Here is a 26,640-nt window from a genome sequence, read left to right on the forward strand (position 1 = left end):
AGTGCAGCAAACGTGCCATCGTCTTCAACTCAACCGCAACTCTAGCCAGTCTTCATCACGTCAGATCTCAGGGTGAGCTAATGCTTCTAGCTTGGACTGGATCTTCTTCTTCATGTCTTGATGCCTTGAAGTTCCGGCATGGACTAGCTGTTTATTTATTTTAGCTTCCTAGATATTCTTAGATTTAGTAAATTGAGGATAGATGTTCTTGTGGTGATGACTTCCAGTTTTTGGGAACAATAAGTATTGAGTTTTTAGAAGTTATTTAATCGATTTTCATTAATGAGTTTTAAGTCTTCCGCATTATATTCTGTTTTATTATGGTTGAAATGTTGGGGTTTAGATTGGTTGGTTCGCTCACATAGTAGGATAAGTGTGGGTGCCACTCGCGACCCGTTTTGGGTCGTGACAAACATGTGGTATTTACCCCTCATACTTGAACTGCATGGTCAGCTTGCTGAAATTCATAATGATATAACCAAAGATTCCAGCCATTGCATTCCCGGAACATCACAGGAGCCGAAGGGTAGCACTAAACATATCATGTGTAAAAGTAGTTTCCCCAATAAGCCACTTGAATTTGATAAACATCTGATTTGGGGGATGTTAGCATGATGGATGCTCACAGATCGTGAATTTAATAGTGAATAATTATATGTATTAATGCAACTATATAGTGATGTATATAAGTGTGATATTTAAGATTCGTTGTAGTAATCAAAGAGAATAAAGTTGTGATAGAAAAGCAGATTTGGAGGGGTAGAACAGCATTTTAGAGGGATAGAATAGTTTATCTTTAAGATACTAATGACGGACCTCTAGGGATGTAATTTGTATACTTTCTATTTTATTTTTTTGAGGATATTAATACTTTGTATACTTCTATTTAATGGCAAGACTCTCAATTTGAGAGGCATTTAGCAGAAATTTGAGAAGTTCCACATTTCACTTTACACAGTAAAAGAAAGAGCCATTTGACAATTAAACATTCAAAGTGAAGGCTTGAGATCATAAGCTAGCACAAAAATTTAAGTTAATGACCAGAGAGGCAAAAAGTTGCAAATTGACATCTACATAAAGATAGAGAAAGAACAGTATCAAATGGAACCAAGAATACATTCAAATTGCATGAATGATGAGACCTGATCACCAGGAGCGTAACTATAATCAGCAATGACCTGCAAATGCTTAAAATAGGGCGGGTCAAACATGCAAGAGAAACCTGAGCAGAAGATACTCCATAAAATGGCAAAAGTAACATTTTTTAATCAAGTAATAATGTTATATTAAAAAGGGAAAGAAAAAAGCCTATATATAATAAGTATACTAAATGGTAGAAAACCTCACAAAAAAATGGTTTTCCGTGAAAGAACCAGTCTTCTATACCTGCAGGGAACCTAGTGAGTGCTCAAAAAGCTATAAGAGATAAAAAGCTTTTCCTCAATAGTACAAAATCCTTCTCTAACTCCATCAAAAGCTCTACTATTTCTTTCTCTCCATATGGTCCACATAAGTGCTAGAGAAGCAACATCTTCTTCTTTGTTTCTTCTCTTTAGTATTCTAAAGGGACTGTTTGGTACGAGGGATAATGTCACATGGGCAGATTACTTCACCTAAATTTCGTGCAAGAGGTTAGCCAATGTGATGACAGTCAAGTCCCACTCAACTCAGCCCCTTTCGCAGCCTATTCTGCCTAACGTTCAAGGACGTTTTTCTGTTTTTACCTTTGATTATTTTTCAGAACTCTAACAAGGAAATAAACACATAAACATACGGGCAAATCCAACCTTTATATTAACAATCAAAAACTAATACAAAGGACTCACTCGTTGGAACAACAATTCTGTCCAACTTCGACTTCGACTTCAACTTAAGGCACAACCACAAGTCAATTGCTGCCTTATACACTTTTTAAAACCCTCACGTTTTTTCTAAGTGTCTTAGTGAAGTTCAAGACTAAATCTTCCCTCTTTCACTCTTAGGATAACAAGTCTATCCCGTTTTCTATCTCCCAAAACATCCAACACACAAGGCTGTCCATTTGTAGAACATGTGGCAGCCTTGTGTTTTACATTACAGTGTTGTGACACATGTCTAACACTTGTCAAACATTCAGCTCGCTAAATTATATTTCAGTTGACATCCCCAACTGATAAGAAGCATTCAAATTACGAATTCAAAAAGCATACAAAAGATACAACGAATCTGGACACAAGCGGTTACAAAAAGGTAACCGTCGTATGTGCTTGGCATGTGCCTTTGCTGATTGGATTTCGGTCCTTTGCTGCTATTTTCCTCCATAATTTTGACTCTAATACATTGTCTAAACATTGTATATTCATTATCTCATCAAAGTCCACCCGTATCCACCCGCACATTTTCCATGCCTGCACACCACTAACGCCTTGTTGCTGCCTTGCTTTGGCCATGTTATCTTTTTATTCACTCGTGCATTCCTTGTTTTCTTGTTGCGTTTCATTCACATTTGACTATGCTTCAATTTAACTCAGCTCGATTTTCCTGCATTTGATCAGACCATGTGTTCTTCGCATGCAAACTTGCCCACAACCAATGTTGGTCAGCGTCCAAGTCATGTCATGGCATGTTGCCTTGCCAACATCCATTTCATGTCTTGACAGTGTCTTTGCAGCATTATTTGACACCACTAAGTCATGACAACACTTCGCTCACACAACACAAGATTGATTTCACCCGCACTTTGGCCCTTGACAAAATCATTCATGTCAACCCTTTGCCGTCACCGTACTTATGTCGATTTACTTGGTCAGGACCCTTACACATAAGGAATAATTATCCAGGGATAAAATGTGCAATTATTGTATCCTACGTTTGGTTAGGGATATTAGTTAGTTTCGAGATTAGGTATCCCACCATTTATGCTATAACGATGGGATAAGTTTCCATATATATGGCGGAATAACTTATTATTGGTTTTTTGCAAAGAATTCAGGGAAATAGCAAAGAAAAGCTTAGAGAGAAAAAATACAACGTTATCAAAGAGAATTATTTTATTAATAACTCAAAGACATATTTATAGCTACAATTCCTACTAACAAATAGAAAAATATGCTAATGATTAAATCCAATCACAAAAAAGTAGAAAATTAACTCTTATATTCACTTTTAAAAAATTATTTGATATCCTAAAAAACTGATAGATTTACTGCAATCTTTTACAGATAATGCAGCTATCTATCTTATTTTTGCAATATCCTTAGACGTATCTTCAACAATCTTGCTTGGATCAGGAATTGTAGATGGTAGTCTTGGCTGGTATTGACCTTGTAGCCTGCCAATTCATCTTTGATCTTGCAAGGCTTGTGTTCATTTTATTGGATTAAATAAGAAGTTTTTACCTCTCATTTTAACTCGTAAAATCTCCTATTTTGTGGCATCAAAAAGTCGACAATTCTTGTCTGAACTTGTTTTGATTGAAATAGCCCTTTTTCATTTTGCAAGAATATAGTCATCATTCCCAATATCAGTTATCCAAAAGTCTGACTTCTTGGTTGAAAATATGTAGCCACAAATAAGTAGTCTTCTTCATCTTCATTGCTGACTTGGGTATCGGATTCATATTTCTGAGATTTGCTTTTGCAAGTCACATCTTCATGAACAAGTTGATTGCAAATCTTGCATTGTGCATATGGCGTCTTTCAACATTTAAATGGAGGATGACCTTTTTGCACCAACACTGACAAGGTGGTAATATTTCCTTTAATTATTACCCTTGCTTTGAGTCTTGTGGTAGACTGTCAAGGCTCCTTCAACCATACCAACTAGAAGATGTAATATTTACTAAGGTTGATCTTTAGGCCTGACACGACCTGGAACCATGTCAATACTTATCTCAAGAAGATTAACTTAACACTATCTGCATCGCAAAACACATAAGTGTCATCTACAAACAAAAAGTGAAATACCCTAACAAAACTTTATCCACCAACTATAGAGAAACCCCTCAAATAACCTCCTGCCACAATTTTATCTGTCATCTTGTTCAATGCTTCCATCACTAGGATGAAAGCATAGGGGACAAGGGGTCCCCTTGTCTTACTCCTCTTTAACTACCAAAATAGCTGCATGGATACCATCACAAGGACTGAATACCTTATCGTTGGATGCGAAATTTGACCCATTTCCTCCATCTCACACCAAAACATATCCGGTGAATATTTTTGAAGTAGATCAAACTCTAACACTGCCAGGAGGATGAACATCATGAGAATTATTGTTCTCTTAGACTAATATGAATATACTTAAAGCACATGTCATCATGTGCAGCACATACACATATACAGACAGAGAAATAATATGCAAAGCAAGTGTTGTTATTATTTCATAGGCAGAGCAGGTGATAATAATAGCTTTTTTCTGGCAGATGCATAGATGGAAAACCATTTTTTAAGCTGGTGGAACATACCTCTGAAAGTTGCTTCTTTTCACTACACAGAACAGTTGTGTCAGATAGATCACTGTGATTTGCAAAATCGGCAAAAGGAATCTACAATGTAGTGAACAAACTATCAGGCACCTCATGCACCCAAAAAGTAGTCATCCTTAAAACAGTCATAAAAGATTTAAACCTCTAGAAGTTTAAATAAAAGGAGCTCGCCGAATGAACGTCCTTCCAAAAATTATCAATCAGACACAAAACAAATAAAATAAAATAGAGTTAATACCTCAAAATCACCTTTAACTATCCACGTTTTATCAGTATATATTTAAACTTGGGTGTTGTTACACCACCACCCACCCCTCCACCCCATTGCAAACTATAACATTTCATATCTAAAAAAACATGCAGTGTGTCAAGGAAATATTACCACCTTGTCAGTGTTGGTACAAAAAGGTCATCCTCCATTTAAAAAAACATGCAGTGTCAAGTGACATGGAGAGTGATTCCTCTTTGTAGTGTCTGAGAACTAGAGAATAGGTCAAAAAGACCATCTACGTGGAATTTGACAGTCAAATTTATTTTTCTTTATTTTGGTCAACTCCATTAAAAAAGCATAACACGCACAAAATTTATCTTCAGTTGCTTAAATATTCAAACTTTTCAGTTGAGTTTTTTATAATTATGGTATATTTAGATAGTATAGATATGAGAATATTTAAATAAGGTATGATTAGATAGTCTAGATATGAGAATATTCCCTAATCCCTTTAATTAAGTAGATAGTCTAGATATGAGAATATTCAACTGAATTTTCTATTACACAAAAGTTATTGGATTTTGAAGAGGGAAAAGAAAAAACCAATAAAAATTTAGATAAGCTAAGAAGAAGAACAAATAAGAAAAAAAAAAATTTAAGTTCGAGTATAAGATCTCTTTTCTTAATTCTTTGTATTACTGTTATTTTAGAGTTATCTTTAACAATTGAGTATACTGTTATGATAAAATACATCTGTGATTATTAACTAGATATTTTCCTGATTATTATATTTTTATTTCACTACTCCCTCTATCTCAGTTTATATGACTCGCTTTCCTTTTTAGCCAATCCCAAAAAGAATGACATATTTCTGCATTAAGTAACAATTTAACTTTAAAACGCTTATTTTACCCTTAATGAAATGACTAATAATACATAAACATCTATCACTTATTTTATATCACAAATTTCAAAAGTCTTTCTTCCTGTCAGATCAAACTGAAATCATATAAAATGGGATGGAGGGTGTATTATATTAGGTTGTATTTCAATCAGTTTACAGTTATTATAGAAGATAAGATTTAAAGAAATAAAAAAATGAATAAGAAAAGAAAAAGCAAAAAGGAAAAATAAGAAATAAGAGATACAAAAATAATATAAGATACCACACGGATCCTCTTGTTTGCCTATGTTCTAGCTCCTATACACTATAATGAGAGTAAAACCACTATCCATGCCACTTGACACTGGAAGGATTTTCAGATGGAAAATGTTATAATTCAAGGGATAACAGCAACACCCCATAATTTAAGTATTAAACTGATGAAAAGTGGATAGTTTAAGGGGGAGTTTAAGGTATAAACTCAATACAATTATTGTTTTGATAATGGTAACTTACTCAATATAATAATTAAAGAAAACAAAATAAAATCCCCAAAACAGAAATACCATTGATACCCCCCTGGAACTTTCCCATGCGCGCGATGTAACTGAAATGCAGACAAAGAGTTTTTCATCAATCTGGGCATCCAGGTCCATAATCCATGACACTAAATGAAATGTTGAAACACAAGACCTGCTCCACGAAAAGGAAACAGACTACCTTTCCAACAGGCTAGCTTTGCTTCTTTGGAGCAGAGCTGATAATAAGGGTAGGCAGTTTCCACGTAAGTTAAGACGGTGTTCAGGCATTTAGTTCATATAGACTGGAATAGCTGGTTTATTAACAATGAAAACTACTTCCTTTAACCAAATCCATATCACTAATATGAAACTCACGTCATGAGAAGATAGATAGATGTGTGCTTCCAGCTTCCTCTATGTTCTAATCTTAAGTGGTTTAGATGTATTTCTTCAACAAAATAAATCATTCTAGAGAAGAAGGCAAGGACTCAAGGATTCTTGCAGCTTCAGCTAAACTGCTGAAGTAAAAATGGAAATTTTAATCATGTCTACTTCTTGCCGCTTATTAATTATGTGAGAAACTAGAGTTTAAAGATGTTTTCTTTTTTTTTGAGATAAACTAGAGTTTAAAGATATAAAATACCAAGTATGTCATTTGTGAATATTTAACGGTAAGAAAACAGTGCAATCGCAAAATGCACAACAGGTCTGGATCAAATGGCGACCATCTTAGGAGAAGCATTTGAAACTCCAACTAGATTATATTGAAACTGTGTGCACATCTTTGCAAGCCTGTAGGAGACAACTTAATTCAAGTAATTTGTACTTAGAAATTCTTTTAGGAAAAAAATGTATCTACATTGAAAGACTTTACCTAAAGCACATGCATATTTGAAGTTCTCTAATGTCACATCTTGGATAATTCCAGAGAATTGGAAGGAAGCCTGAAATCAAGAAATAATAATATTTTAGGAAATTGCTTGGGTTAAGATTTATAGTTTTTAAGAGAGTAACAACAAGAAATGCTATCAGGCATATAAACCAAGGCTAGTTAAAGTCTTCTAGTTCCGGGGTACCCGTACATCGCCGTAAGCTTGGTAACTGTGTTTTACTTCCATCATCAAATACAACATACCCAATATAATCCCACAAGTGGAGTTTGGAGAGGGTAAGATGTACATAAACCTTAACCCTACCATTGCGGGGTAGAGAGACTCTTTCCGGTAAACCCTCAGCTCAAAAGAAGAGTAATCAAAGTAGGAATGAAAGGAAAATAACGCCAGCATAATATCAAGAAGTACACATCACATATAGCAACAGGTACTAGTAAAGACAGGAGAAAAAGATACTACTTCATCCAGTAATTGACTAAAAACGTGGACAACAAGATTAATTTTAGAGTTGGATAAGTCATAGATATCACCAAAAATGTTTTTTTTTCAGAAAAATGGTTGACCAGATGGAAACCAGGAACAGGAACAAATTGCTACCAAGAATGATGATCAGCTGGAAGTTATGACATGGATATGCCATTTATTACATAAGGCATCAGAGGTTAGAAAGAAAGAAGTCAGAAGGTGGAAGCTCAAGGACCATCAAGCCAACTACTTTTGTGCAAAGAAATTTAATGACTTCAGCAGATTTATATTAATTGTAGAAACGAACAGAGGAGTAAAAGATCCACTGTTATACTACCATAAACAACATTCAATACAGGATGGGACGAGCCAGCATACAAAATTAGAAGTCTTATTTATAGAAGGGAACACATTATAACAGAATCACAACATCTAGTGGTGGACTCAACCTTTGTTGAAGCAACTAGTGGATACAGGTGGACAGCTAGTGCTGGAAAAATCATTGAGGATTCGAGGGAAGGGAGCAACATCACGCCGAAACCAGACAGTTGTTTGAAGATGGGCTTAGGCAAATGGGGAAACTCAATCGGTGTATTTGAAATGTGTGGCCATCAATTCCTGTTTCGAGTTCCAACCAGGAAACTGGGGGAACACATTCTGATTTGGGACTGGAAGTGGGAGCAAAATCTCCTGCAGGTGTCCTGCGGTCACCATCGTCTGAATGTGTGCAGGAAAAATCCAGTTTGCCGAGACTTAGATAAGAGTTCCAGGTCTTTCCTTTGTCTTACCTCATGCAGTTTCTGCTTTCTGGTTGGCTTGGCGGTGCTCTCCTTCCTTTGTGGAGAGAAGACAGAAAAAGGATGTTTCCCCAATTGCCCTTTTTTGATGAAATAAGAAGGATATCATTAACAAAAAGCATCAAGAAGATGCAAGTATTACAAAGAGATTACCAGCTCCCAGGAAGGCAAAAAAAGCTATCACAACTATCAAGATCTATGGAGCTGATAATTCTAGGAATGATTTAACCGAAATTACAGAGTGGTTGACCCAACTAAAAAGACTAATCAAACATCTAGCGTTAAGAGAGGAAAGGGGTCACTTTTGGAGGCAAGAACCATTAAGATTGATCCAGCTGAAACAGATCACTGTTGGAGGCATCTAAGTTCTCCAGATAAGTTTCCATAGCCATAGATCAGTGTCTTCCTTGAGCTTAGTCTTAGATGAATGTCGCCTCGCTTTAAGTAGCCTTCTTTGACCGAATAGGAGCCATCCTTGTATCCCTAAGTGAGTCTATCCCTGCTTTGGCTGTGGACTGAGCTGGTCTGGATGGTGTCCATGAGGGCTATAAATTCTTCCAACTCCCAGTCATTTAAATTTCTCCTCAGAGTCGCACATTCTTCCCAACACTAAGAGATTATTGATTTTGGATTGGAGGCAATTTGAAATATTCTAAGAAATATGTTCATTAGAGGGATGTTTCCCAGCCAAGTGTCTTTCCAAAACTGGATGTGCTCCCCACTTCCCACTTTGAGAGTAGCATTGCTATAGCAGACCTCCCACGACTTCCTCATAGCTTTTCAGACCCATGTGCTATAAGGGATTGTGACTTCATTAGAGCACCACTGACGAGTGCTACTAATTGCTTGGATCACTTCCTTCCATAGACCAGTTGTCTCCTGATTGTACCTCCAACGACCAACGCCACTTCTTAGCATACACTTGTTATTTAATGTCAGGTCTTTAATCCCTAAGCCTCCAAACTGCTTTGGCCTGGTAACTTTGGCCCATTTCACAGGGTGGAATTTGTGGTCCTTACTATTACCTTCCCAGAGGAGGTCTCTCCTAATCTTGTCAAGATGTTTTTGCACCTTAACTGGCATAGGGAAAAGGGACATAAATTAGGTGTGGATACTATCCAAGACACTATTGATGAGTGTTACCCTGCCCCCTAGTGAGGGATATTGTTGTTGACAAGAAGTCAATCTTCTTTCAAACTTTGACACAATACCACTCCAAGCCCCAATTGATTTATAACTAGCACCCAGTGGTAACCCCAAATAGGCAGTGGGAAAAGATCTAATTGAGCTGGACATAATGTCTGCCAAATTCTCCATGTCTGGGACATCATTAACAGGGTAGATAATACTTTTAGACATGTTAATGTGGAGTCCTGACATGGCCAGAACAAGCATAAGAGTGAGGTTAAGATATTGCACTTGCGATTTCTCAGCTTCACAGAAGATCAGTGTGTCATAGGCAAACAAGATTCTGATAAACTCCAAATAAATCCCCTTTTTCAGTCAACCCTATCTACTGTAGAGGTCCCCGACACCTCTGCATGCTAACTTCATAACACTGCAGACCCACCTGAGAAAGTCTTCGTCGATCTTGATCTTACTTATAAACAGACTGTTTAACTCTTTGAACAAAAACCACCTGAATGGACCTTCACTAATGTTGATTAATTCAGAAGACTCATCACTAGAAATAAAGAAGCACACCCTATCACCCATATTGAAAAGAGGCTAAACTTTTGATGAGTTGGTACTTTACCGACTCATTAGACCCAAATTCATAAATTATTGTCTTGTTTTAATGCTAATTTAAGGGGTTTTAGGCCCTAGTTCTCTTGGATGCAGGCATTCCTTAGAAATAGCTAGTTTGATGGATTTGAAGCCCCAAAAATAGAACTGAAGCACACCGGCGAAGGAACAGACAGGCATCTTGCAGGTTGTTCCCGATGTTGAGTCATTTAATGAAGACCTCCACAACTTATCAACTCAAACTGAGGAACATGAGTGGATCACCATCTTAACTCCTCGGGATCTATACTTTTCGGAAATGCTATGGGAGTTCTATGCGTCATATCGAGCCAAAATGGACAAGCAAGGGCAGCAGGAGGATATGGAGACAAGCCCATCCATAACATCTATGGTTTGTAAGAGGAAAGGAAATTCCTATTACCCCTGGATAATCTCTTCTCTTTTTGGTGCCATGTATTCCAGTTCCAAAAAGCAGCTCAACCTACCATAAAACATCAACTTGAAGTCAATATGTGTGGGTAGCAGAAGTCATTGCAATAGATTCTCCGAAATAGGCACAAGCAGAAGTATGGTTTGACTTTCTGCGAAGAAGTCTAAGGCCTTCCAGAAACTCTGTGAACGTATCTATAGAAGCTGTCGTTTTGATAGCTCACCTCATGACAGAAATGGAGGTGTATGAACACAAATCATGGCTGAAAAAATAAAGCGGGCAACATAGAAATCTAAAGGAGCTCTATCTTACCCAACAATGATCACATTCTTGTGTAGATACAGAGTGCACACACATAAAAGAGGTAGACAGACTTGTTAAATTTAGGCCAACAATTACCATCATACGATGACAAAGAATCGGGAGAGATATGCTCCAACAAGTCAACAAAGAGGAGAAACATCCGCATCTCAACCCAGTTTACCATCCACTTTAGAAATGAGACCCTCCACTCAAGACCTTGCCACACTAGCAACCATGCCCAATGATCATAACAATCAACTAACGAAGCTGGCCAGTGCTTTACCATCTCTCATCCATAGAGCATTCAGAAAAGTAATGAAGCCATTGTCCAAATCGGTTAGTAATGTCTGTGAGAAAGTGGACACCTTAGAATAGGAAATTGAGAGATTGCTCAGACCTTGCCACCTTCTCAGACAAGGGACCTCGATATGAATACCAGTGACTTAAAGATTTATTACTATCAAACTGGAAAAAACAAAACAACCGAACCAAACCGGCAGTTATTATTTTCGTTTGATTTGGTTTTAGAAATTTAAAAACCAACTAAATTGGTTTTGGTTTTGGTTTTAACTAATAACCGATCCAAACCGAACCATGGACACACCTAATCTATAAATAGTGTCTCAATGTAATAATGTAGAAACACAAGTCAATAATATTATCACCTATATTTCTCATAGCTTCAATGCTGCATATGTGGTACTGATCCTAAGAAGAGTGAGGCCAAAGAGCTAAATGATTCAAACCTATTGGCTTATTGGCACTGAGTAAAAGATAAATCCCAAAGCTTTTGGCTAAAATATTTAAGCGGTGCATAAAGCAAACAATAGATGACATTTATTAAATGGAGGCATTTAATGGATGCGGCCTTAATTGCAATGAGTGTGAACTCTATAATGAAGGGACAGGTTCCAGGGTTACCATGCAAAACGTACATACAAAAAGCTTTTAACCATGTTATTTAGGTAGTCCTATCAAATATACTAGGGGACATAAAATTTGACAGGAAATAACTGGATTCAATTTCTCCATGCAAATCAATTGAAGTCCCGAAGGTTTGTTTCCATCTTAAAGGGAACTCAGGCAAGGAGACCTTGTTGGGTTTTATTTGCCCTAAATTTCTTACCATGAATAGGTTTTCCTTTTAGGAAAAGGTTTTGGATTGACTAATCCTTTTCTTGTAGGAAAAGGTTTAGGACTCTATAAATAGAGGAATGTTCGTTCTAACTTAATCAGCATTCACAATGTAGTCTTAAGGGCTTTGAGAGTTTTGGTTGGAGGGAGAATTTGTGGGTCACAAGCTTGATACGTTATCACTTGTGTGAACCTCCCATGTATTCTGAGTGAATTTGGTTGAGGTTCTTTCCCTCTGTATTTTGTACTCTCATATTTATAGTGGATTGCTCATCTCCTTTGTGAACGTAGGTCGATTGACCGAACCACGTTAAATCTTTGTGTCTTTTGGTATATTTCTCGTTGTCTTCTTACTCGTGATCTTTTAAGGTTTGCTTTGCTAGCCTCCGCGTTTACACNCTAGCTTCCGCATTTACACCTGCTTATTTTTGGTCCTAACAAGTGGTATCAGAGCCAGATTCAATGAAGGAGTCAGGTTAAGTGGTTCGATAATCGATTATTGAACCAGATTAGAAAGAGGTGTTCATCTTGGCGGGTGTAGTTCTAGCCGCAACTATTTTGACAGTAATTAAGATTTTGTTGGAGAAATTGTTTAAGAGAGGTTCTCTGTGTTGAGACATAAATTTTGCAAAGGAGATTATAGAGAGGAGAAGCAAGTTGTTGAAGATTAAGTGAAGAAGGTGGACAAATTTATTTTGTCAGAAATTCAGGCCAAGGGGGAGATTTGTTGGGTTTTATTTGCCCTAAATTTCTTACCATAAATAGGTTTTCCTTTTAGGAAAAGGTTTTGGATTGACTAATCCTTTTCTTGTAGGAAAAGGTTTAGGACTCTATAAATAGAGGAATGTTCCTTCTAACTTAATCAGCATTCACAATGTAGTCTTAAGGGCTTTGAGAGTTTTGGTTAGAGGGAGAATTTGTGGGTCACAAGCTTGATACGTTATCACTTGTGTGAACCTCCCATGTATTCCGAGTGAATTGGTTGAGGTTGTTTCCCTCTGTATTTTGTACTCTCATATTTATAGTGGATTGCTCATCTCCTTTGTGGACGTAGGTCGATTGACCGAACCACGTTAAATCTTTGTGTCTTTTGGTATATTTCTCGTTGTCTTCTTACTCGTGGTCTTTCGAGGTTTGCTTTGCTAGCTTCCGCGTTTACACCTGCTTATTTTCGGTCCTAACAAGTGGTATCAGAGCCAGATTCAATGATGGAGTCAGGTTTAGTGGTTCGATAATCGATGATTGAACCAGGTTAGAAAGAGGTGTTCATCTTGACGGGTGTAGTTCTAGCCGCAACCTTTTTGACAGTAATGAAGATTTTGTTGGAGAAATTGTTTCAGAGAGGTTCTCTGTGTTGAGACATAAATTTTGCAAAGGAGATTATGGAGAGGAGAAGCAAGTTGTTGAAGATTAAGTGAAGAAGGTGGACAAATTTATTTTGTCAGAAATTCAGGCCAAGGGGGAGATTTGTTGGGTTTTATTTGCCCTAAATTTCTTACCATGAATAGGTTTTCCTTTTAGGAAAAGGTTTTGGATTGACTAATCATTTTCTTGTAGGAAAAGGTTTAGGACTCTATAAATAGAGGAATGTTCCTTCTAACTTAATCAGCATTCACAATGTAGTCTTAAGGGCTTTGAGAGTTTTTGGTTAGAGGGAGAATTTGTGGGTCACAAGCTTGATACGTTATCACTTGTGTGAACCTCCCATGTATTCTGAGTGAATTTGGTTGAGGTTGTTTCCCTCTGTATTTTGTACTCTCATATTTATAGTGGATTGCTCATCTCCTTTGTGGACGTAGGCCGATTGACCGAACCACGTTAAATCTTTGCGTCTTTTGGTATATTTCTCGTTGTCTTCTTACTCGTGATCTTTTAAGGTTTGCTTTGCTAGCTTCCGCGTTTACACCTTATTTTCGGTCCTAACAGACCTCTTGTCCCTTTTTTGATTCATTATTGCCATGGAGGGGGCTAAACAACATGATGGAGAAAGCTACTAGAAATGGTTGGATCAGGGGATTTCAGATAAACACCATATTGACAAATAGCTTTAGCCATCACCTATCTCTTGTATGCTAATGACACAGAAATTTTTGTGCAGCTAACCAAGGGAATGTCAGACTCAATAGATTAGTATTGATCTTGTTTGAAGTTGTTTCGGGGCTATATATAATTTCGGAGAAGAGTAAGGTATATCCTGTAAATGAAGGTGCAATAACTCTTATTTCAGCTAGTATCCTAAGGTGTGAGGTGGGAACATTACCTACAAAATATTTGGGATTCGCTCTAAGATCAAAGACAAAAGCAATGAAGATATGGAATGATATACTCGTAACTGTAATAAAAAAATTGCCAGACGGAAGGCACAGTCTCTGTAACTTGGAGGCAAACCCACTTTGATTTTGATGTGCTGCCTACATATGTTGTGGTTCAATTTCCACTCCCTTCCAAGGTGGAGTCGTTGAGAAGAGGTTGGATGCCACTAGAAGCAATTTCTTGTGGCATGGTAACACCAAAAAAAAAGGAAACAATCTGGTGAGATGGAAAAGACTAATCACAAACAAGCAACAAGAGGCTACGGAATAAGAAACTTCAGATTACATAACAGGAGCTTAATGTCCAAATGGTTATGGAGGTATGGCAAGAAGAAAATAGCTTGTGGAGGGAAGTCATAACACAGAAATACGGGAAACTGGGACACTGGTGTGGTGCCTAAACCTATCAACACAACCTTTGGGGTGGATAACTGGAAATTCATCAGAGCTTTATGGGAGATTTTGCAGCTAATACTGATTTTACCATGGGAATGGTATGAGAAAAACTTGTTGGACTGATAAATGGGTAACAATAAACCCTTGAGAGACATGTTTCCTGATATCTTTAGGTTATTACTGCAAGATAATGCAACTACCAGTAATGTATGGAGCCCACGTGAATGGGATCTCACTTTCAGGAAAGCATCATGACTGGGAACTGGGGATAGTGGCTGATTTCTATCAAGCTTTGGAGGGATTGAAAGGGCCAAATGATAATGAAGATATCGTGATAAGAGAAGGCACAAACAAGAAGGTTCTCCCGGTCAAAGAGGCATATGCATATTATTCCAATATTGGACAATAGTACATCAACTGGCCATGGAATCCGATTTGAAAGCGCAAGATACCTTGTTAACTGCTTTACATAGCTAGTAGCAAGAAGGACTTGTCTAACTCAGGAAAATCTACAGAGTGTCGGTATGCAGTTAAAATTAGATGTTTCTATGCAAAGTTGAATCTGAAAACAACAACCATCTTTTCCTTTCACTGTATCTTCACTTCGCAACTGTGGAATCTGTTTGTGGCCCTGGTTAACTGAAAATGTATAATGTCAGGAAATGCATGTGTTCTATTGAGAGATTGGAACTATGCTGGAAAACATGCCAAACAGAAGAAGTGCTGAAGGATTGTTCCATCTTGCATTTAGTGAACCATATGGAGGAAAAGAAACAACAAACGTTTTGAAGATAGGAGTAGCTTCATACAAGTAGTTAAAGTTAATTGTATTTTAAATTTCTCTTTTTGGTGTACAGAGTCTTCTTTGTAGAGGATGCAGGATCTATTCTACAATTTTCGGAAGCCCTGTAAAGTACACAAGGTTGTAGCTTGTAAATATTGCTACCATTATAGTTTTTATGCTGATGAATAAAATGTTACCATTATTAAAAAAATTGACTTGGGTTAAACCTCCGGCAGCTAAATATCCATAACTGATTTCTTATATCACTAATAATAAGATCTTGGTGTATAAGAGAATAAAGGTCTGATATCTTCATTTTTTTCTTCTTGATGGTAAATGTATCTCAACAACTTCCTAGATAAGATCAACATCACTGTTGTAGGGTACATAAAGTGACTATAATCATTTACTGATCAGTGATCAGTTAGGTTAACATTTATATCAGGATAACAGTAACGAGATTTGGAGTGGAGAAATTGGATGTTATACTGTTACCACAGGCAAGTAAAACTACAATGAATCTCAAAAACATGTGAAGTAACAAACCGACAAAGATATAGACACCTTTCCAAGCTCCTTAATTTTTGAGAATTCTTGTTCAACAAACAGCTTATGCATAATTGTTTTCTGATGTAAAGAGCTTTGTTGAATCATCTCTAACTCATTGTCATCCCAGAATATCTGCAAATTTTAAAACAACTAATACCAACTTTGCTGAAATAACAACTTCTCAACATATGATTATGGAATCAGATTCCTTGCTCGCAAATATAAACATATACTTTCCCCCCTTCTCCACAATCTCTTTCCAGTGAATACAGCCTCTCAATATGACTCGGATGTCACAAAGAAATGGAATGTCTTCTCTTGAAATCCATGGATCTCTAGAACTTAGTAGAATGATCCCAAAAATCCTTTATCCTGACTCTTATTGACACAATGCCATCCCGGGTTTTATTCATTTAATGGGGTATTCCCTCTTCCAATCTATTGCTAGAAAACTAGGTGTACCCCCACCAAGTTAAAGAAGAAGTGTTAAAGAGAAACGAACTGAAACTAGAATTCATAATAAGGAAATGTTCACATATTATCGATAAAATTTACTGTGTTATGCATATCCTCAGGCCGGGGAAGACGAGAAATGTACGGGTCCCATTCCGATTTCTGCAAACAACACAGCAGGACGGAGGTCATGAATACTCAAACAACAGGGACTCTAATCTTACTACTGAGCCAAAGTCACGCAAAATCATGGTACCTTGCCCAACTTCTGCTCATATAAAATCAACAAGGCAACTTTCGCAACATTGCCCACATTATCTCCTAATAATGCATTGATTCCTCTAGGAAGGTTATCAGGGGCCAATTGCTGCAATAAGAATGTAAGTTCTGTCAGATACAGTAACAGAACCAATTAAACAATAGCAAGACCTCCAGTTACAGAATCACATACCACGTTGTAAGGAACCCTCAACAAGCAATCGCCTGGTTTTATAGGGTGACGAGCGACGAGCGACCTGCATATAGAAGGGAAAGTGACTTGACTTAATCGTCAAAGCTATTAGAATGTCTCATGACACAGTACAATGAACCCAATATATTTTCCCGGACAGCAGGATTTTGAACTCCTTTCTGAGAAAAACAAGGATTTACTTTTTGCGAAAGACAGTAAAAGAAATCAATCACTAGAATACAAACAGATGGTTATCATAGCAAATGCACAATGACCTGTGTCAGATAAATAGAACTTAACCTTCCATTAGCAAACTTTCCAATTGAAAGCAAGGAAGATATCTCCACCCCTGCCTTGTGTTCCAACCACAGTAAAAAGTCATTACACTCTTCATCAATGTAGCACTGTACCAGAAGAGAGTACTAATATTATCAACTTGTTCAAGTCTGCAATAAAAATACTCAACAACAGTGAAGTGAAATAGGGAAAGTTACAATAACTAAGCAAAACCGATTGATAAAAGCTGAGGGGGAGAGTAATAAGCAGACAGAAACTAGAGAATAATAAAGTAACCGATAGAGAGGAGACAGAAGGAATTGTGGATGCGGAACACACAGTTTGCCTAAGCATAATCACAATACACATAACCTAGATCCTAAATCAACATTTGCTTCTTGTCATCCATGCACAATGATACATTTTCATTGTTGATGGAAGATGACTGAGTTTGGAGAAAAACCTTAGATAAACAATTGGAGAAACTGAACTGGCAGCGGAGCCGACGGATGATAGAGAGGAGTGAGCATGGTGACTGCCAGGTGTTTGAATATATGATTCTATGGAATATTAGCATTTTTAAAGATAATCAAAAATGCATTCGCGCCGTGCCTTATAAGGTGGCGTTACAATGTTTAGTATTTACGTTCTATTTTATTCTTCAATAAATATAAAGTTGGGAAACATACTATAAATAAAAAGTATATATCATTTATAGTAATATCATTTTTTCCACTTGATCACTTTTATTTATAATATACTTTTAATTCATATTACAAAGAATAATTTATCATTTATATATAATACAAGTTTTATTGATTGATAATACATTTATCACACACTGTAATACATTTATAATATAACGTGTCAACTTCTTTCCAAACAAGTTTAATTTTTAAAAACAACTATAATACAATGTATTGCATACTTAATTCACTTTTAATACATATTACAGATTTAATATAGTATTGCTACAGATGATAATAAACAAAAAATAACGCTAAAATCAGTAATTATTTATTAAAATACACTCATAAAGTAATTTTTTCTATAAAGTTCTCGATTATTTAAAACAATAACTCTGAATTTAGTTTTCTATTTTTACTCTTTGAATTCTCTCAATATTATATTATTATTTTTATTTCAATTTCTTATTTCATAATATGAACTCGCTCTTTCGTTTTTCAAAAATTATCCTATATAATTTTCATGTAATATAAAATTATTTTTAAAAAAAATTATCTATTTAGTATAAAATTATATTCTAAATTTTAAAGAACAGCTATGAAAAATTGAAAAAAGAAATCAACAAGCAAAACCGCAATCACAAACACAACAGTTCTCTAGATCATACACTATTTTTTTCCGAATATTGTTAAATTTGAAAACGACCTACTGAATTATTAAATTATTGTAGTGATTTTAAAAATCATTATGCCATGTATTATATTGTTATCATGTATTTAAATTATGATGTCATGTTTTATTTTAAAAATAAATTTTTATTTTATTATTTAAATTTTGTGCATTCTTCATAATGAAAATCAATAATAATATCAAATTCTCTCTTAAGTGACAAAAATTGAAAAAAAAAATAAAAATATTATTAATTTGGGATGAAAGTAGTATATACTCTATAATATATTTTTTTAAAATGTTGTATTATATTTAAAAAAATTACGAATATTCAAAATTTAATTAATAGCATTATATAAAAAAAAATGTTAGCTACAAATAGTAGAAATGATATTAAAATAATGAATAAGTGAAACAGAGAGGTGAATAGTAATTCTCCAAATTTGAATAATTATTATTCACCTCTCTATAAATAGAGAATAGATGGCTTTTTAGAGAGTGGTTGAAGACTTATATTTCTATTTTACTTTTCAAATATCGAGAATGAAGAGTAAGATAAAGTGGGATTGGAGATGGTCTGATAAGGAAGGACACCATTCAAAGAATGCACAAATAACCAAATTTGAACCCCCATTTAGAGTTTGTGTGGCATTGTTGTTAAAAACTACTTATTTTTAGAAGAACTTTTTTAAACAACTATTTTATGAAAATTGCTTTTGTAAAAAAAGTAAATCATGTTGGGCTAATTCATCTGAAAAGTGTTTTTGATAAGTAAATCGTGTTTGACTAATCTTTTGCTTTTGAAAGTCATATTACGAAAAAAGGTTAAGTATCAATGTATTTTTATTACTAAAATTATTTATAGAGAGAAATTATTTTAAATATCTATTAGAATTTTTTTAATGAAAATATGCATATTCAATTTCTCAATCAATATCATACATAAATAAATAAACAAAATATTAATACAATATTAACATGATGACTTAAATATAATTCAAAATATCAAGAAAAATAAATTTAAAAACTATTTGACAAATTAAACCACTATGTACAAAAAAAATTCACCACAAAAACAAATAAAATCCTTCTTCTTTTTAATCCTACAAAAATGTTGTTGTTACATTTATTTTGATTATATAAAATAAGACGTAAAATAATAATAGTATATAAACATAAAATAATTATTTTACAAAAATAACAATAAAATTCTTGTATGAAACTTAACCAAATTTATGATATACTTTTAGTCTTCAAGAAAATAATTTTTTTTTCTGCTTTTTTTAAGAAGCATAAATTTTAAGCTTCTTCCCAATAGCAGAAAACTGATTTTGCTTCCATTTAAAAGCAGGTTTGAGGATTCGCCAAACCTATTTTTTCCTTTTAAAATAAAGGATGCTTGTATCGAGAAAAAATATATTTGGCCTCCTAACAACAATGTCAAGCAGGCTTTAAATCATGATAGTTCTCCCTCTTTTACATATTAGATCGACATTTTCTATTTTATATGATAATTAAGTAATTATTAATAGATTGGTCAAAATTACTATTTCGTCATTTATTCATATTAATTAGCCGGCATAATACTATGTCATTTAACTTGGTCTCAACTTACATTAATGACATCCAACTCTGGGTGTGTACAATTAAACACTTAAATTTGTATATAATTAAAGAAATAAACACACACATCCTACATGACAATTTTCATCCTACATTGTTTTAATGTGGTTATGTCACGAAGGACTCATGTGTCTACTTGTTTAACTTTATACAAGTTCAGTGTCTATTTGTACACATCCAAAGTTAGAACACGTAAATGCGAAATGAGGTCATGTTAACAAACACATTTATGATTTATACATTATGTCTAATTGGCCTCTTGAGAAATGAAACTTTAGATCTTTAAAATTTGTTTGTTCTTCAAATGAAATATTAATTGTAGAGGTAAAATAGAGGGGAAAATTATATCATGATTTAATAAGTGAACAATTAATATAGAACAAATATTTTGAGTAAAATGTCAATTTAATATGGGACAGAAGGAGTATGAGTAATTCCACTCCAAACAGATGGAAAAGTTCCAAATTTCGTGTCCACACTTTGCCTCAATTTTGGCATATTAGTTGTGCAAGCAACTTCACATATTTTATGTAGACGTTATAGGAATTTGACTTATCAGAACCAAACATTGTGTAACTTCTGACCTAATCAAGTTACTATCCTTAATTTATATTGGACGAAAGTTTAACTTCATACATTATGTGACTTTTAGATTGTCAACATCATAAGATTTATATTTGTATATGTTTAACAACACTCTGGTGGCCGCAAGTATATTCAATAGACCGTTTTTGGCTCATAGAAAGTTTAACTTATGTGATTATAAAACAAGCAATAGAAAGAAGATTTTATCTATTCAAGAGAATTAAATATAGTGGAAGATCAATCGGTATTTTGAAATTACAACAAAAAAATAAAAATAGTTCATCTTAATTTTTAACGCTTGATTAGCCCCACAATGGCAAACACAAAAGTGAGTAGAAAGATGACGAACATCGTGTGTGATTTGGTAACATCACATTTAGTTAAAAATTTATTAGTCATTGTGATTTATATTACTTTTTAACTAATTTTCAGTAGATATATGTAACTTCCTCTGACACAGTTTATGCGACATTCATGAAATTTCAAGAGTCAACTAAATGTTTTATGTTTTTAAAATATTTTAAATTGTTAATTATTGTGATTTATAATATATTTTACATAATTTTCAAATAATATATGTTGTTCTTTTCCAACTTGTGTGGCTCTAACAAAATTTTGAGAGTCAATAGAACTTTATATGTCTTTTTAAAATATTATAACTTATTAATTATTATGATTTATAGTACTTTTTAATTTAATCTCCAAAAGAAAATAGATTATCAATATTAAGTATTCAATATTGTATTCAAAGTATGTTAAGGAAAATCTCTCTTATTCATATTGCATGGATCTTAACTGTTACAACTTATTGAATGAATCATTTTTACTACTATATTGCTCGTAAGACCCTTTGTGAAGGACATTGGATGTGACACCCCAGAAATTAGTAGACTAAACTAGAGCCTTGAATTAGGGTTCTAAAGTGTGTAGCTGAAGATTCGAGTCTAAGATGAGACTATTCGTGTTTTGAATAAGGAGTTAGTGGTTGAACGTTAAGGTACGCGTTAGAACTCGTATCTTAGGAGACCTTTAAGAGTATAGATTAAGTTTTGGGAAGGGCATGTGCCAAGGGGCCAAAGGGACAAGTTTGTACAATCTTGGTAGCACACTACCCATGGACCATGACCACTTTCACGGTCAGTGATGAAGACCACGGACCGTGAAAGGGTCCGTGAAGTTCCCTTGGGTTCATATAGGTTTGGTCCAAGAAAGCTAGCCCCTTCCTAAAGAGCTATGGACCACTTCACGAACCGTGGTTAAGACCATGGCTCGTGGGAAAGCCTGTGGTCTTTCCTTAGTGCATGGAAAGCTTGGATATATGACCTAGCACACTGGTCAAGGGACCACAGACACCTTCACGGGCTGTGGTGCCCTTGACGGCCCGTAGAGAGTGGCGTGGGTGCCAGGCACCATGCTGTCTAGTTGAGGAGTTTTGGTTATTTCTTACAAGTGTGAATAAATTATGGGTTCATTTTAAAAAAGGTTTTTACACCAATATAAATATTATAAGAATCTTTAACACCCTGTTAAATCACTTAAATAAAAAACCCCAAACATTTCTCTCTCTTAAATAGTTCTCTCTCTAAGGTTTGAAGAAGAACTAGGGCTTGAAGATTGGGTCAAGATCAACCTCCATTAGTAAGAGCTTTCTTTAAGGCTTTGATCTAAGGTATGTGAAGCTTGTACATCGACGGGTTATTCCAACCATGGAGCCTCCATAGCTATCCCCCAATTGAAAGTCAAAACCCCAAAGTTGAGTTAGAGTTGTGCTTGTATTAAGGGTAGTGTGTGGGTGTGATTCCAAACTATTGGATATCACCCATTTATAATTAATTTAGCTTTGTTTAGGGATTATATGATGAAAATATGTGGTTTCAATGGTTAACCCAAATCTTCTTGTTGAATTGCATGATTTGTGGGTTGATGCCATTAAAAGGGAAATTGAAGGTTCATGAGTGACCTTCTTCAATTAATGTTTTGTATAGAATTTATCAAAGATAGGGTCAACTAATTATGGATTAAAATAGACCTAATTGGTAATGATTGATCTTACCTATAAATGACGAATTGAACCTTTGAGGTCAATTATGATAAACAATAATCTAGTAGTGAGGGTTATGACTAGAAAACATTGAAGTTTAGCTATAAAAAAGAAATTAAGAAAGAAACCTTGAGCTTTAGGTTATGATCATGATAGCTGGGATGAAATTAATATGATTAACGATTGATGTAAAGGCTTTGAGAGTAAAGTCTAAAAGAGAGTAGGAGTCTAATATGTTGGATTAAGGTAAAATGCCTATACTCACCTAACCTATCTTATCAAAGTTTGAATGTATAAAGTGATATAATCACTTAATCATGGTTAGGTTATCAAGGACAACCTTCTTTAAATGTATAAAGTGATATAATCACTTAAGCATGGTTAGGTTATCAAGGACAACCTTCCATGAGTTGTAAGTGTTAAGTAATGCTTAACAAATCAATCTTGGGGTATATGATTGGATCCAAGTGGATATGACAATGAGATGGAGTGTCACACAAGAAAGGGTACGGGCTCCAAGTAGAAAGGAGAAATACACCTAGTTGATGTGAGGACTATCCAAGTATAAGGGTGCACTCTTACGTAGTAGAGTGTGGGTTTTCCCATAGTTAGATCTCATGAGATGGGATCCTTCACGTAGTTGAGTCAAGGTTCCTAGTAGCAATCTCCATATCCATGAACTAAGACATGTTTGAGAAGCATCTCATAGTGTTCAAAGCATAATAAACTACGACATGCTTGGGAAGCATCTCGTAGTGTTCAAAGTATTATGAACTAAGACTTACTTAATGAAGTAACTCAATGTTTTCTAAAGTGTAGACGGACTAAGACATGCTTAAGATAGCATCTTATAGGGTCCATTCAAATGAAGGAACTTAGACATACTTTAGAGAGTATCACATAGAGTTCAGGTGTTATGAGGATAGACATGCTTAGTAAGTATCTCATAGTATCCATGCTAGTAATGAAATTAGACATATTAAAAGTGGTATCTCATAGGGTTCAAGTCATAAATGAACTAAGATGTGCTTAAGAGAGTACCTCCTAGTGTTCTAAAGATAAAAAGAGGAACTAGGTTCTAAACCAAAAAGTATTAGTAAGAGAACCTAAAGTAATACTTAACATGATTAGTATTATGGGATGTTATGAGTGCATTGCACAAGTATGACTTAGGGTTACTAAATAGAGTATGTTAAGATATGATTGTTCCATAGTTGCCTTCCTCGCAATAGTTGACTAAAGGTGAGGGCCTCCCTTAGTTATGAGAAGTTAAGCTAATAGTGAGACCAAAGTAGGGTGAATATGACTAGGATGACTTCAAAGTTATGCTTAGTGTGGAGGTTATTATGCCTTTCATGCATTGCGCAAATGTGTTTTGAGATTACGTAGACAGTTGGTGCCCTTATGGTAATGAAGCCTAAAGACTTAGACTATGCATGTAGACTATGATTAAGATTACCAATAAGGGATACATGGCTTGAGTAGTATTATGGGATGCTATTCTTGTGTTGCACTTTTATGCTTTTGAGGTTACCTGAGAATGGTGTTATTATGATATAAATAACTAAGATTCAAATATATTTGTATGATGCTTATGAGAGGAATTGGCTTATTCTGATTATGATGTATTTTTAATGCTAATTTATTATGTTTTATGTTGACTTGGGTTCATATGAGGCTTATATGGAGATTATATTTTGGCTCTTATGACCATTTTATGTTTATGTCTATGATATGTTTTTATCTCTTATGACTATGTCTTATGTTGACTAACCATTTTTAGATGCTCTTATGATGTTTTGTTAGCTTCCATACTTAGTACGTTTTGTACTAACACATATTGCCTACATTCTAATCAAATGTAGGGATTGGAGTCTAGAGTTGCTTGGAGATAAGTTTCTAAGAGGCTAAGGAAGATTGAAGACCTAGTGGGTCCTCATAGTTTTGAGGAAAAACCCATTTCCCTTATTATGTCATTTTCTTTTATGTTTAAGACTTTGTATGGGATGCGTCCCGAAGTTTTTCTTTATTATTATTATTCAAGTCAAGTTAGATGGATTTGAGACATTGTGTTAGAAAAGACTTCCGTTTGTATCTTTTACGGAAATGACTTAGATTGTTGTTTAAAAGTTTCCAATTCCTCTGTGTTTTCTATTAACTTTGTTATGATTATGCTAAGGGCTTGTATGAGAGACCTTCGGGGTTAAGTATGTCGTGTCACGTGTATGGGGTGCTCTTGGGGTGTGACAAACCTTGTATTAGAGCATAAGGTTTTGGAAAAACTTCAGGATGTCCCAAACCACGTCTAGTAGAGTCTTATTCATGAGTGTGATTCGCAACACATTTTATGAATAAGAGTCTACGGGATGCTTAAGAAACTCCACTTCTTCATTTTTGTAGTCGTGCCATAGAAGTATAACTCTAGTGTGTTCTTCTAATGATTTCCTATGCTTTTTTAGGTTATGGAAAATGCTAGTGATAATGTTAAGAGGGTTGAGGAAGAGACAGGGAGTAAGAGGTTCCTCTTCAAGTTCCTCCTCAAATTCTTATTGATGAAGGAACTATGACTAATGTAGAGATTAGGGCAGCTATCCAAGCATTAACTCAAGCCGCATGGCCCAAGCCAATAGGGATGTAGCATCCCCGACTATTAATTTGAATGTGGTTGCTTTGAGGGTGAAAGAGTTTTTGAGGATGAACCCTCCGAAAATCTATGTCTCCAAGGTGGAGGAAGACCCTTAATGTTTCATAGATGAGGTGTATAAGGTGCTTGCCATTATGGGTTTGACTACAGTAGAGAAGGTGAAGTTAGCCGCCAATCAATTGAGGGATATAACTCAAATTTGGTATGAACGTTGGAAAGATAATAGGTCATTATGAGCAGGGCCAATAAAGTGGGAAGGGTTCAAGGAAGCATTCCTAGATAGGTTCTTTCCCTTGGAATTGAGGAAACGAAAGATACAAGAATTCATCAACATTAAGGCAAAGGGATTTGAGTGTGAAGGAACATTCTCTTAGGTTCGCCCAACTATCCAAGTATGCTCCAACTCTAGTGGCGGACTCAAGGGCTAGAATGAATAAGTTTGTAATGGGAGTGTACGAATTGGTAGAGAACAAGTGTCATTTGGAAATGCTTATCCCTACTATGAATATCTCAAGTCTTATGGTTCATGCCAAACAAATTGAGAAGCAAAAGCTCAAGAAGATGAATAAGGAGGTTAAGAGGGATATGACCAATGATGTGAACTTTTATAACGCTAGTTCCGAAGCAAAGTAGGACTAGGACTAAACCTAGGTATTCCAGTCAAGATTCTTCCAACACCCCTAGTTTTGACCAAGAGAAAAAACCTACTAGCTACGAGTGTGGAAGGAGTTATTATGGTAATTGTCTAGCCAACATGATTGGTTGCTATTGGTATGGTAAGAAAGGGCATAATATTAAAGTTTGCCCGGTTTTTAAGGCTAAGGGAGTGGAAGATAAGAAAGTTGCCTCTACTGGTTCGGATGATGGCGCTCAAAAGAATAATAGATTTTGTGCTCTCCACTATAGAGAAGATCATGAATGATCTTGTTATACCTCTGAAATCCAAAGACCTAGGCTAGAGACTCACTTGATGAATAATGTTTAGAATTGTGTTTCTAGGCCTAAACAAATGTAATTAACTTGATTTGGAAGTATTAAAGCCTAAACGTCAAGAAACGACCATTATATCCGGAGACTAGTGAAAGTGAATTAGCGTGCCTTTTGGTCTTGGAAGGGGTTTGAAGAGTCGTATAAAGGTCAAACCATGTAAAAATGCTTAGGGGTCGTTTGGTACAAAGAACAACAATGTAGGGATAAGTAATACATGAATTAGTAATGTAGGGATTGGTAATGCAGGGATTAGTAATGCAGTGATTATTTTTATCAAGGGTTTGGTTCATTGTTTCTTACCTAGTTTGGTGTATGGATTTAAACTCTTACCA

The 26,640-nt window shown here is 35.3% G+C and overlaps 1 protein-coding gene across 4 annotated transcripts in view; it reads right to left on the minus strand.

The window, feature by feature from the left end:
• The window catches only part of LOC107021651 (ribulose-1,5 bisphosphate carboxylase/oxygenase large subunit N-methyltransferase, chloroplastic), a 43,014-nt gene extending 25,325 nt beyond the window's left edge, over positions 1-17,689 (minus strand). For 2 of the 4 annotated variants that reach the window (XM_027917860.1, XM_015222351.2), the window contains exons 1-10: positions 17,533-17,689; positions 17,094-17,197; positions 16,794-16,857; positions 16,599-16,709; positions 16,445-16,504; positions 15,905-16,021; positions 6,955-7,024; positions 6,126-6,166; positions 4,445-4,525; positions 1,143-1,178 (exon numbers count right to left, since the gene is read on the minus strand). In XM_027917860.1, the coding sequence (XP_027773661.1) occupies positions 1,143-1,178; positions 4,445-4,525; positions 6,126-6,166; positions 6,955-7,024; positions 15,905-16,021; positions 16,445-16,504; positions 16,599-16,709; positions 16,794-16,857; positions 17,094-17,197; positions 17,533-17,646 (798 nt within the window). In that variant the 5' untranslated portion in view covers positions 17,647-17,689. The remainder of the gene's footprint in view (positions 1-1,142; positions 1,179-4,444; positions 4,526-6,125; positions 6,167-6,954; positions 7,025-15,904; positions 16,022-16,444; positions 16,505-16,598; positions 16,710-16,793; positions 16,858-17,093; positions 17,198-17,532) is intronic. The other 2 variants (XM_015222352.2, XM_027917861.1) reach the window with 2 other exon arrangements.
• Between the last annotated feature and the right edge of the window lie 8,951 nt (positions 17,690-26,640).

This window comes from Solanum pennellii, chromosome 6 (genome assembly GCF_001406875.1).
Source record: "Solanum pennellii chromosome 6, SPENNV200".
NCBI classification, from domain to species: Eukaryota; Viridiplantae; Streptophyta; class Magnoliopsida; order Solanales; family Solanaceae; genus Solanum; species Solanum pennellii.